The sequence below is a fragment of the Salmo trutta genome, chromosome 31 (genome assembly GCF_901001165.1).
Source record: "Salmo trutta chromosome 31, fSalTru1.1, whole genome shotgun sequence".
Lineage (NCBI taxonomy): Eukaryota > Metazoa > Chordata > Actinopteri > Salmoniformes > Salmonidae > Salmo > Salmo trutta.
Window position 1 is genome coordinate 21,523,465 of NC_042987.1, and position 13,949 is coordinate 21,537,413.

The following is a 13,949-nucleotide window of genomic DNA, read 5'->3' on the forward strand; positions in this document are numbered from 1 at the left end:
CTGAATGCTGATTGGCTGACGGCCGTGGTATATCAGACGGGTATGACAAAACTTTTATTTTTACTGCTCTAATTACATTGGTAACCAGTTTATAATATCAATAAGGCACCTCAGGGGTTTGTGGTATATGGCCAATATACCACGGCTAAGGGCTGTGTCCAGGCTGCGTTGCATCGTGCCTAAGAACAGCCCTTAGCCATGGTATATTGGCTATATACCACACCTCCTCGGGCCTTATTGCTTAAATGTAGTATCCATGCTTATAAACAGCCTTACTACTGCTTTTTATAATAATTATGTGCTCAGTAAGAGGAGTTTAGGGATTGAGGTGGTGGTAGTGGGTGTGGGCATTACAGACCTGATGGGAGTCATGCTCTGGAGCCAGTGGGGCCTCTGCCCAGCCCGGCCCACTGAGGCAGTACAGCAGCCAAGGTCAGGCAGCCATTCCTACTAACAGCTCCACAATGGCCCAGTATGGGGAAGGCTGGAGCTCTAAGGTGCTGGGGTGGAGGCCAACTGATCCTGTTACACCACCATGACAACTAGCAGAATCCCCTCCATTGAACCCCACACACACACACACTCACACTCACACTCACACTCACACTCACACTCACACTCACACTCACACTCACACTCACACACACACACACACACTCACACACACACACACACACTCACACACACACTCACCCGGTGGAGGGGAGGGAGTGTGTTCTCAAGTACCGGTTCAGTATAAATGACAGGGGAATACCAGTACCATCTATAAATGTCCAGAGGAGTCACTATAATGTACTTCCTGAGCTGAGCTTATACAGCCAACTTTGTGGTTTGGTTTCATAACGGGGGGGTGGGGCTGTACTTCATCTGAAATGGCTGGACTGAGCCAAGCCAATGGCTCCATCTGAAACGGCACACTCTTCCCTATATAATGCACTACTTTTGACCAGGACAAATAGGCCCTGGTCAAAAGTAGTGCACTACATAGGGAATCAGGTGCTATTTCTGACACATCCAGTAAGTTTCACCTCTGTCTCCTTCCACTGCAGGGCATCAGTCAGAGGCCATGTTGGATTACATTTCCAGACTGCGCTGCAGCACCTTTGTTTTGGAGCCGAGTGACCGGGCGAGGCCAGGAAGTTGGAGGGGAAGAGGTGCAACTTGGGGTTAGGGGTCCAGACAAAGCCCTGCAGATGTTGCCCACATTAATCATGTTGCAGGATGGGGAAGGAGGGGCGGGCGGAGAGGGGAGCTGGCTGTCCTGTCCACTCTCTCCCTCTGCATGTTGGCGTGTCTGTCTGCCGCTGCACTTTGCATGGTGTGGTACTTCCTCCCTCCTGTGCAGAGTCTCAGGGTGAGCTGGTGGAGCCTAATGAGGTGTCTCTGTTGCCAGCTTCCTTCGCCGGGGCACTTTAGCTTTTTTGTCATCACTTGTGGGGGAGGTGACAGGTTGCTTATTTACTCTGCCTTTCATATTTGCCTTTTAGTTCTTTTTTCCTTCCCTCTCTCCCCACTCCTCCTCTGCCCTCCACCCTTTTCCTGCAGTCATCTGTTCATTCAGCTGCCTGCCTGCGAGAACCAAGTGCCTAATGGGCCGTATCAGCAGAGCCACTGCAGGGAAACACAGGCCTGTCATTAGCCCATATTGAAAAAGAGAGCCGGTAGGCAGAGAGAGTGAGAGAGGCAAGTGTTTAGCTTGAGGAGGCTATTAATATTTAATAGGGAGTACCATTTTTCAAAGCAAAAACAGGAACTGGCTTTAACTACTCTGAATCACCTAGACCTAGATATTCACTCCCCCGTCTCTGGCGTCGACCTAAAAACTGACAACAGAGCGATGCTAGCGTAGAGTTGCTAGCAGACTCGAAAGCTCTACGATAATAGGCTGTTTTCATCTGTAAAACACCTCACTCACATGAACACCTATGAATTCAGAGAGGACACGGTCGGCTTGGACAAATTACCATTAAACTCAAGACCACAGAGGTGGAATCCACATAATTCACATTGTCATTTTATTCTCTTTTGTCTCGCTTAACGATCAGCAATTGTAATGCTGAAGCACTGAAGAGACATTTCCTATGACAACTGGAAAAGGCTTTACAGAACAGCATGCTAATGCGCTCCACAATGAATTGCTATGGGCTGCAGTTTCTGTCTTGTTTATAGTAATAGCACTGCATTGTCAAGCCCTCAGTGCACCACATGTGACCATTGCAATAGTAACTGCCTGTTTTGTAAGACAAAATGTTAAAGGGAAACTGTCTGTTTCTAATCAAAATCTGTTCAAATTACTACAAATAGCATTACTCATTGCCTTTCAGGTCTGGGGGGAAATGGTTTCATTTCTACTGAAAGGGTGAAGAGTTAGATCTGTAAAGGCCCGTGGTCTGTGACATTGGTCTGTGACATTGGTCTGTGACATTGGTCTGTGACATTGACCTTTGGGTAAATCCATATGAGTTCAATCACTTTTTGACAGAATCACTTTAGATTTAAACAAAAAACTTTCCATACATGTTTGCTCATGGAAAAAGTGATCAGAAAGGGACTTTCTGGACCTGAATGCCAAAAAAATTCAGGAGATGGCTCAAAGTTGACCCATTTTGCCTACCATACCATAAGGCATCCATGTTTTCATCACTGGGAAAGATAAACGGTTGAGTATGATATCATTTAAAAGCTTAAAAACTGTTTGAATTTCAAGATTTAAAACAAATATACAAATTGACCTTTTTTAACCTTTAATGTAAAGTATCTAAGAACGGCATTTATTTTTCCCGTGTGTTAATGAACGTGTAGGCTGGAATTAGAAGGCATAGTTGTGAATGAGAGAACAGACAGGCCGCGAGGGTCAACACCATCAAATTCTAACTCTTTTCTCATGGCTACGTGAAGCAAATAGACTGCTTGTGCATTGTTACGTCTGTGAAATGTATAGTTAAAAAGTGTCTATTTAGTGTAATAATGCTGCCAGTGCCAATAATACATATTTGAAAACAATACTGTTATGCCTGCCGGTGTTGATTGGATCACAGGCATATAGCCGAGGCAGGCTATGGCTGGGAAACTCCATGAAGTCCAATTTCAAGAGAGAATACTGTTATGTAGAAAGAACGAGACTAGTTCAATTCTTTATAAACTGCTCGGGTCTATTAGGTGGCTCCTATAGGACATATATTTAAAAAAAAAAATATATATATATATATATATATTTCACCTTTATTTAACCAGGTAGGTCAGTTGAGAACAAGTTCTCATTTTCAACTGCGACCTGGCCAAGATAAAGCAAAGCAGTGCAACACAAACAACACAGAGTTACACATGGGATAAACAAACATACAGTCAATAACACAATAGAAAGATCTATTTACAGTGTGTGCAAATGTAGTAAGATTAGGGAGGTAGGGCATAATTAGGCCATAGTGGCGAAATAATTACAATTTAGCATTAACACTGGAGTGATAGATGTGTGGAAGATGAATGTGCAAGTAGAGATACTGGGGTGCAAAAGAGCAAAATAATAAATAACAATATGGGGATGAGGTAATTGGGTGGGCTATTTACAGATGGCTGTGTACAGGTGCAATGATCGGTAAGCTGCTCTGATAGCTGATGCTTAAAGTTAGGGAGGGAGATATAAGACTCCAGCTTCAGTGATTTTTGCAGTTGGTTCCAGTCATTGGCAGCAGAGAACTGTAAGGAAAGGCGGCCAAAGGAGGAGTTGGCTTTGGGGATGACCAGTGAAATATACCTGCTGGAGCGCGTGTTACGGGCGAGTCAAAAGGAACAGACAACAATAATTCACAAGGGCTACATAGCGAACATAACAAATACAACTATTTATCAGTGGTGGAAAAAGTACCCAATTGTCATACTTGAGTAAAAGTATAGATACTTTTACTTCTATTAAGTTAAGTAAAAGTATTTGGTTTTAAATATACTTAGGTATCAAAAGTAAATGTAAATTGCTAAAATATACTTAAGTATCAAAAGTAGAAGTAAAAGTATACATAATTTCAAATTCCTTATATTAAGCTAAGCAGACAGCACCATTTTCTTGTTTTTAAAATGTACGGATAGCCAGGGGCATACCCCAACACTCAGACATTATTTACAAAAGATGCATTTGTGTTTGGTGAGTCTGCCAGACCATAGGCCGTAGGGATGACCACGCGTTCTCTTGATATGTGCGTCAATTTCACCATTTCTCTGTCCTGCTAAGCATTCAAAATGTAACGAGCTCCTTGGGTTGTCAGGGAAAATGTAAAAAGTACTATATTTTCTTTAGGAATGTAGTGAAGTAAAAGTTGTGAAAAATATAAGTAGTAAAGTACAGATACCCCAAAGAACTAGTACTTTAAATGATTTTACTTAAGTACTTTGCACCACTGCTATTTATTATGGATTCTCATGACAGTTACGTTGGCATACGCTAACCAGTGTATGTAAATTGACTCTCTCTATTCTCGCACGCAAATGTTGACGCCGTCTTTCTGTGTTATTTGGGCTTTAGACCCTACTTTACATAATCTGAGGGTATGTAAATGAAGGTCTAAACTGCAACATATTCAAATATGGGGGTGACACAGGGTTCACAGGTTTTTAGATTATTGATGTTTAAGATTACAAAATGACATTTAAAAAAAAAAAAAATTTCCCCCAATAAATTATCAAACAACCCTGTTTGTAAGCTTTTAAATTATATCAAATCTCAGCTGTTTATCTTTTCCAGTGATAAAGACATGGATGTCTCATGGTATGGTGGGGTATGCAAAATTGGTCAACTTTGAGCACCTTTAGCACATGAATGTTTTGGCATTCAGGTCTGAAAAGCCCCTTTCTGAGCACTTCTACAATGGGCAAATGGTTATGGAAGGTTTCGTTCAAATCAAAACGGGTGCTGTCAAAAAGTGATTGAATTCAAATGGATTTACCCATTTGCTCTTCCTCACAGAACAAACAAAGGTGACTGAACACAACTCTAATGGACAGAGTTAAAAGGTCAAATCTAATTGGCTGAGAAAATCCTTGATGCTCATCTTGCAATCTGTACCTCATCCCAGGCATACGCCCCAAATGGCACCCTATACCCTACATGGTGCGCTACTTTCGACCAGGGGCCATAATCAAAAGTAATGCACTATATAGAGTATAGGGTGCCATTTAGGGCGCATACCTCAGTCTCTAGAGCAATCAAAGTACAGAGACAGGACCATAGTTTATCATTTATATGGACAGCCATTAGTAGAGATATCCTTGAACCATACCTTCAGCTTCCAGTAAAGACAACTAATTCAATCAATGAGGGGAATTTCAATAAGAAGCAATGAGGGGAATACTGACATTAAACTCAGACGGAATCTAATAAAAAAGCCCAGACAGACAAATGGGCATCAAGTGGCTTCGGAAAACAAATGTGTGCAAATGTGACCACTACTTTGTGGCCATACCATGCATGGAATCTGTTCGTTTTGATCAATATTCAGTAAAAACAGATGTAGCACATTCATTCAGTGAAACACTGGAAATGGATTTTGAGTCAATAAAATTAAGCAAGGATCTTAAAGTGCACCAAAAGCTAAAACATCTTAACAACAATCTCTGTCTCCCCATCAGAAATGTGCTAAGTGGCGGCAGGTAGCCTAGTGGTTAGAGCGTTGGGCCAGTAACCGAAAGGTTGCTGGGTCGAATCCCTGAGCTGACAAGGTAAAAATCTGTTGTTCTGCCCCTGAACAAGGCAGTTAACCTATTGTAGGCCGTCATTGTAAATAAGAATGTGTTCTTAACTGGGAGCACAAGCTCCATGTTCTACCACGCTTCTTAACTGGGTTAAATAAATAAAAAATTGTGTTTCACACATAGCTGACTGCACAGAGGCCTCTCCCTCTCCTTTTTCTTTGTGTCTTCTACCCTTTGGCAGGAGAGTTGACCCTTTCTTCAATACATTATCCTTCCCTGCAGTCCAGACGGAGAAAATTAAGTTTCCATGTGAACTGGCCACAAAACCCCCCAGCAAAACAAAAACTCAGCTGGATAAAAGGCTTGTATGGGAGAGGCAGGTTGCTCTGTGGCTGCATTTCCTCCTCTCCCAGTTCTATGCTACATTCCCAGCTCAGATGCCACTCTACGGCAAAATGTGAAGACTGGGACAGAAAGGAAGGCATTGGGATTTTTTGCTTGGCTACGCACAATCCTACAGCAGCCCAGGATATGAGTTGATGATCTCTCCCTACTCTCTATTCAATTTAATTGTGTATCACAACCGCTTTTTCCATTCCTTGGCTTTTTGTTACCCCTGGTGTTCTTTTGCATTTGTTAGGCAATTACAACCAAATGAGGCCACAATAGACCTGTCTGGGGTTTACTCTTTCAAGTCTAGCAGCTTTCCCTGTATGCTCATCTTACAATGACAACGATACACCACAGCCAAACGTGAATCCAAAATAAAATCCACCTGAAACATTATTACACATTTGTCTCTCGTCCAGGAAGAGGCAGAAAACCGTTTGGCTCCATGTAGATATAATAAACGTGACCGGCGGTTGAGGTTGAACGTAGCTCAATAATAATCTCTAAACTGGTCACAATGAGTCACAATGCAGCAGCAGTATAATACATACCTGCTGGTGTGAGGAAGTAACAGCTCACCATAGAGGCATGACGACTTCAATAGGAACTTTTACAGTTACTTTCTCGAGCCTGTGTTTTGTGTTTGATCAGGGAACAGTGCATGTGTGCGCTACGGCAAGCTGTTAGCTCCAATAAAAGCCATAAAGGCGGCATGTTTAGTGACTGACACACGACACATCAGCAGGTATGTGCACGGGGCCCGGCCGCGGCAGCCAGAGAGAAGTGGAGAAGAGGTGATATCTAAACCTTACCCCTGGGCCGAGGCTCGGAGGAAGAGCCAGCCTATCAATGTGGTGGAAGCTACAAATCAGTGACAGACAGTGGAATGAATAAACCCATTGGTCCCTGTAGCTCCATGTTCTACCACGCTTACATAAGTCAGGCCCGTAAAGCCCTTAACAGCTTCTACCCCCAAGCCATTAGCCTGCTAAACAATTAATAAAATGGCTACCTGGGCTATTTGCATTGACCCCTTTTTTTACGCTGCTGCTACTCACTGTTTATTATCTATGCGTAGTCACTTTATCCCTACCTACATACACATTACTAACCTATACCCCCTGTATATAGCCTCGTTGTTGGTATTTTAGTGTGTTACTTTTTTTTAATGCAGCATTGTTGGTTAAGGGCTTGTAACAGGTCTACCTGTTGTATTCAGATCCAACGTGAAGATACGTGGGGTCTGTGCTGAGCAGTGTGTATTACTGATAAAGTCAATCAGAGGGTATCGCCAGGCAGGCCGTGGGCATCAACAGCAAAGACAACTTCACTTACTATTGATTTTTAGTATGTGAGAATGTACAGGGCCCAAGGTAAAGCGTTGCTATGAAACCACTACAGACAACACATGTTAGATGAGAGGGGTGGAATGTGAATGGTGCTGTAGCTGGTTATCATTTAGTTCCACTGTAACACATGGAAACAAGCAGCAGTACTGGGGGCCCGGGGGAGAATATATGTGGTATGTAAGAGGATAGCTATAGTCAGCATGGTCCCTCTTCTACATGGTCTGTACTCAGTGTCAGACACTACAGCTCACATAACACATTCCTACAACTTCATAACAACATTGTGTAGGCCTAGCTACTATAGAGCCTGTGTGTGTGTGTGTGTGTGTGTACCTTTCTCTATCAGAATGAACATTTTGTGCTCTCCCCTGATTAAAGCATTTACATACTTAAGCTCCACCCCCCCCTCCCCAGACCAAATTAATTTCCTCCTTTGACAGAGACAGAAAAGGCTTTTAATGGCTGTGTCCTTCAAACCTGAGACTGCTAATAAGTGTAAAGAGCAGATTTGTTCTACTGATTTTCTTTGAAACTTGCATGCATGGAATTAATTGTCTTGATTAAATATTGTCTGTCTGGGCGTTGAGAGACGGCTCAGAATTAGTGGTCCCTTGTTAAACTTGTATAGGTTCTGAGTAAGATTTGGCCCAGAATACAAAGATGACAGTTACCACGCTGGGAAGACAAAGAGCTTCAGATATATAGGGCTAACTATGAGTAGTGACATCACTGAGGGGCAACAAATTAATCTCTGCCTCAAAACCGACAACAACTAGAAACATTAGGGCACTATAGAATAGGTGTCTGCATCTAAAACAAATAATGGATACTATATAGCTAAGTAATACATCCAATATGACAGGCACCGATTTACAAACTGGGCTGTACGATAAGCATGTCCATCAAACAACGCAGACACTATGGGATCATCATTAATAAAATGGGTAGAGTTTCCATTTTGTAGAGGGGAAGTAAAGTGCCAAAATGTAACAGAACGGGAGAGAGAAAAAAAGACAGACTGCTGTCTACCCACAGCACTTAACATGGAATCGACTTGTTTAAAACAACTTGTTTTGCAATGTCTCATTTCTAAAGAAATCACAAACCACCCAAAAAGGCACGATCAAATTTGGCCTGCACCCTGCCACACAAAAACCCAAGAGGGGGAGTGACTCCTGTTTGAGTCACGGCTGAGGTGCATCATCAATGACTAGGAATGGACCTGGCTAAGTTCAGTCACTTCCTTTTACTTAAACCCTCTCTACAGACCAGAAGCCACACACAGATTTGCAGGAATCTCAAGAGCTAAATTGTTGAAGCATAATCCTGCAGAAACTTTGCTTCGCCTCGTTCCCTCCCCCTTTTCGTGATATCCATTTGTGATCTTGTCTCATCACTGCAACTCCCCAACGAGCTCGGGAGGAGAAGGTCGAGTCATGCGTCCTCCGAAACATGACCCGCCAAACTTAACACCTGCCCGCTTAAACCGGAAGCCAGCTGCGCCAACGTGTCGGAGGAAACACTGTTCAACTGATGACTGAAGTCAGCCTGCAGGCACCCAGCCCGCCACAAGGAGTCACTAGAGCAAGATGAGCCTAGTAAAGCCCCCCAGGCCAAACCCTCCCCTAACCTGGACGACGCTGGACCAATTCTGCGCCGTCCTAAGGGACTCCCAGTCACGGCCAGTTGTGTCACAGCCTGGGATCGAACCCAGGTCTGTAGTGATGCCTCAAGCGCCACTCGGGATGCCCAGCGTCTCTAGTTTTTATTTTTGTACTGTCTCCATGCACACCCAAAGGACTCTACACACTCACGCACACTGACACTCCAACACACACATAACATGCACACACATTTATACTGATTCTACACACATGCACTCACATACAATTTTCATTTACGCTGCTTCTCTGTTTTTCCATGCATCCCGATGCCTAGCCACCTCACCCATATACATACAGTATCTACCACTCTATCAGTATCCCTCCACATTGTAAATATGGTATTGGAACTGAACCTGTATATGGCTTTACTTTCTTGTGTATTTCTTTTTATTTCCTGTGTGTTTATTGTTCTACCTTATGTTATTTTTAGTACTACATTGATATTGATTAATGTATTGTGGGGTTTAGAGTTTGCAACAAAGGCATTTCATGGTACTTGTGCGCATGACATTAAAACTTGAAGTCAGTGAAGCTTCAAAGAAGGGGACCTATTAGGGCTTTATGCAACAACATGGTGAGGTAGAGAGAGGACCGTGCTTCTAACATTCACCACCCCACCACACTGCCTTCCTCCTCCCCCTTCTGTGAACAAGTGCTTTTTCTACAGCTGGGTAACAAAGCATGACCCAATAATCCTGAAGCCTGACTCAAAGCTGGAACCTCCTCTCTGAGGACTTTATCAGACTGCCTGGCGTGGGGGGGCGATGAGGAGGCTGCTTAGGCATGTGCGGGGGATGGGGGGGGGGGATTACACACACACACACAACTATCTGTGATTATTCTAATTATGACTAAAGCCCTGACTGAGTAGATTATGAGCACAGGCCAATATGTGCAATATGATGAGTTTACATGCAATAAGGGACTTTACCATGAACCATACAAAGGCATGTATCTGGGACAAACTGGTATTCTTGTCATCAGCTAAACACACCTATACTAACTCATTTCTCAAATACAAACACTGATCATTTATTTTTGGAGCATTTGCATGCAAACTATCCTGACTGCAGAGGAGTTTGCGCCCATTAACACAAATAAAAACATGAAATGCACTGAGTAAGGATTTTGGGGCTTACTGTTGAAGCATGTGAATAACAATTCTAGGGAGAAAGAGTGGTGGGCCAGCCAGACATGAGGCAATGCAGAGAGCTTGCAACAGGTCTGCTCCTATCCTGAAAGTTGGCTAAACGTCTCAAGGCAGGTAACAAGGTTTTGGATTACTGTGAGTTGCATGTTCTGTCTGAGCTATCAAACAAGCAAGGAAGAAGTCAGAAGAAATCCCAGTCGTCAAAGCTAAACTAACTGAGGATACTAAACGGCAAAACAAAATGGTCTGTGTTCCACAGATGACATGTTTCTCCAAAGCTTCATATAAGCAGTTAGTGTATAAACAGCCCACCTGCCTCGCAAGCCAAGGCCTGGAGAACCAGGCAGAACCCTCTATGAAAAGTCTAAGTAAGTTTAGGTTCATACAGGGAACTGGTTAGGTCTGGCAGTCACATAGAGCATGTAGAAAACTATCCTAAATATTTTGTAGACACAAGCAACCCTCATCTGTAGCTGGTTTATACCATAGGAATGCATGCACTTTGTAGAAAGACTCGGTGCTGTAAACACTGTTAGTGTTAAGGTACCCCAAATATTTTGGGCATTAGTTAGAAACAAATAGATAATGTTAGAGGGACAAAAATCACACAAAAACCAAGTGAGAAAAAAAATCTATGTCATAGAAATCCCATTTACCTGCATTCCATTTGGTTAATAAAAAGGTAAACACAGGCCTGTATTGACCTTGAGGGGAAAATAATGATTTACAGCTAACTCTGTTAAGTGTCTCTTTTGAGGCACATTATAGCTTATTTCAAAATACCAAATCAGACTCCACCGTGATGACATTGGTTGTGTTTTCATTCTCTGCCACACATTTCCTTAGAGAAATCCCTTGAGTTCACAAATTGTCAGTCTCTTGTCTGCATAATTTAAGTGATTTTATATTTCTATAGGCTATTATATTTCTTTATGCCTGGATGAACATTAGGCTTTATTAGAATGGAATAATACTATGTTGTGCTTTTATTATTGTCAAGTAATACTGCACATAAACAATATGAAATCAAAGCATTTCCACATAGGTTATAGCAGATCATCTATTGGCCAATAAAAACGTGGTTTATTCCTTTTCCAGTCCTCAGGATGTTAAACACACATGTTTATTGGGCTTAGTCCCTAAAACACATTTCAATCCTCCATTGGTTTAGATTAGAATGATCAATTCTTCCAAATGTACATGTTATAGTGGCAGACGCATGAATTAAACAATATTTCGTTGGAGAGAGGAGGCTCTGGAGTGTACCTTTGTCTGAAATAACCAGTGGTTGCCATTCTGCAGCCTTGGAAATGCGAGACGGATATCGATCATCTCAACTGGAAAGCTATTGTGTAGTTGTGGGGCTACACATTTCCCGCTTCCCAGCACAAATATTATTTTGTGAAATTACAAAAGGTAAAATTTTTATGAATACTTCCAAACTTGGGTCCAATGCGTGGTTTACACTGCGTAAATATTTTCCGTAGACCTACTATTGGCTATGAGTCCTTTGTCCTGTCCAACGAGCAAATAAACAAAAGATATAGGATTTGGATCAAGTCGGCTTACGTTGGTCTAATTATAATAAGATATCCAATATGCGTATTTGTCTTTCACATAAAGTACCCTCTATCAAAATGAAAGACATATAATCGAGTTGTAACATATAGAGTGTAAAACTGCCGCCCCCCCCCCCCCCCCCCCCCCCCCCCCACACACACACACACACAGCGCACGGAAAGGGTAGGTATCCTTCCATAGCCCTTGACGAGGGAGGAAAAAAAGTGCTGAAATGTTGCCAGCACATAGCTGGGTCGGCTCAATCGACTCAACAACGTAATGTGAAGCGAGTCAATGCTAAATCGAGGCTATGGATATGTTACTTCGTTTTAAATCGTGTGCGTAAAACCACAAAAATAGTTCCAACTTAACGAACGGCTACAATATCAACTGACAGCCCTTTAATTTTTAAACAGCTGAGCTGATACAGATCAACGTCTCCTGCTTCCTAATGAAATAGAGTAGCCTAGCCAGACATCTGAATTGAATGTAGGCTACATCACTCCGTTCACTTAATTCGATCCGAACCAAATTAATATCTGCTTATGCTAAAATTGCTTCAACATAGACCAGGTTTTCCATACTTTTGTTTTCATGGAAAAACTTATACCATTACTAAACGCCAGCCTACCCTTCCTTGATCGAGTTAGGGGCACAGACTAATTTGAAAAGCCGTGTAAGAGGAGAAGAGGGACAGGGGCAAAGTGATGTGATTGTTCCACTTACCGACTTGTAAGACATTTTCCACACAACCAGTCTCTAAAAGCCGAATGCCCCGACGGAAAGGCAGTCCATCTCCGGTGCCCGCTGCCCCCGTCGTACTGGTAACCCCTCCAGGGACAGCCCCGGATCCAACGGGAGCCCCTGTTCCTACCGCCGGACCCTCTTCGCCGGCGACACGGCACTGAAACGACGAATACATACATATTTCCCTTTCGTTCCTCGGAAAAGACCAGTACACTATACGACGCTGTACTGGCTCTGGGATCCGCTCGAAGCGCTCCTCCACCCTCTCAAAGGCCCATTTCTCCGCTACAGCCTTCGCCGCACAGTCCAATAGAGATTCCGGGCAGCGAAACCGAGAGTTCGGAAAACCTGGACCAGGCCCCGGACCAGGCCCTCGGGGAGCCGGGCGCAAGCACAGTCGCTTGCTGGCCGGGGGTAAAGATAGATGAAGCGGCGGCTGAGGCGGTAGCTCTCCACGTCCCTCCGCCATGACGACCAGATAAACACTGAGGACCGGCGACCAGCTTCAGAATCGCACAACCGAGAGGAGGTGGTCACAAGTTACCACAGCCACAAAGTTATAAACCCCGCCCATTTATACAATTTATCTTCTTAAATGTGATTTTAAACCTAACCCTAACATTAACCACACTGCTAACCATATGCCGAACCCTAACCTTTAATTAAGACCAAAAAAAGTAATGTTTGTTTTTCAGATGTTTTACGATAGCCAATTTTAACTTTGTGGCTGTGCTATCTAGTGGAAACCGGAGAAAGGGTCTGGGTGTTGAGGGGTTTAACGTCACCACCAATAACAAACACTCCCCAATCACATGGCAATACCGCACTGACAACGCACCACCGCTCCCCCCCTCTTTATGTGTGTGTGTGTGTGTGTGTGTGTGTGTGTGTGTGTGTGTGTGTGTGTGTGTGTGTGTGTGTGTGTGTGTGTGTGTGTGTGTGTGTGTGTACTTGTTGTCCTACATTATGTGGACCCTAATGTTCTAACAATTCACCCAAATGTCCTGAAAAGGTAGGAAAACAGTAACTTTTTTGAATGGCAGGACTTGTTTCAGGTCTTGAATTTGTTCAAATGCTATGTTAAGCTTAAGGGTTAGGTTTAGGGTTATGGGGTTAAGGTTAGGGTTTTTGGGGTGAAGGTTAGGTTAGGTTAAAAGCTAGGGGTAGGTTTAGGGGTTAGGGAAAATATGATTTTCAATGCTCAAATGTGTGTGTGTGTGTGTGTGTGTGTGTGTTTATCTACTCTGCAACTCTTAAGACAGACACACATCTTTACTCACCTGAACTTTAACCTTGACCTATAAAGTGAAAAGGATGACACATCTTTTTCAAATTTGTCTTAAATAAATCATTCAAAAAAATCTGAAATAAACATGACATGGAAATAAAATGAACACATCCAAGTAG

General features: G+C 43.0%; 1 protein-coding gene across 2 annotated transcripts in view; it reads right to left on the reverse strand.

Annotated features, from left to right (window-relative positions):
• Positions 1–13,040, reverse strand: part of LOC115169753 (zinc finger SWIM domain-containing protein 5) — a 47,303-nt gene extending 34,263 nt beyond the window's left edge. For both annotated transcript variants that reach the window (XM_029725673.1, XM_029725672.1), the window contains exon 1: positions 12,522–13,040. In XM_029725673.1, coding sequence (XP_029581533.1) covers positions 12,522–13,011 — 490 coding nt within the window. In that variant the 5' untranslated portion in view covers positions 13,012–13,040. The remainder of the gene's footprint in view (positions 1–12,521) is intronic.
• Between the last annotated feature and the right edge of the window lie 909 nt (positions 13,041–13,949).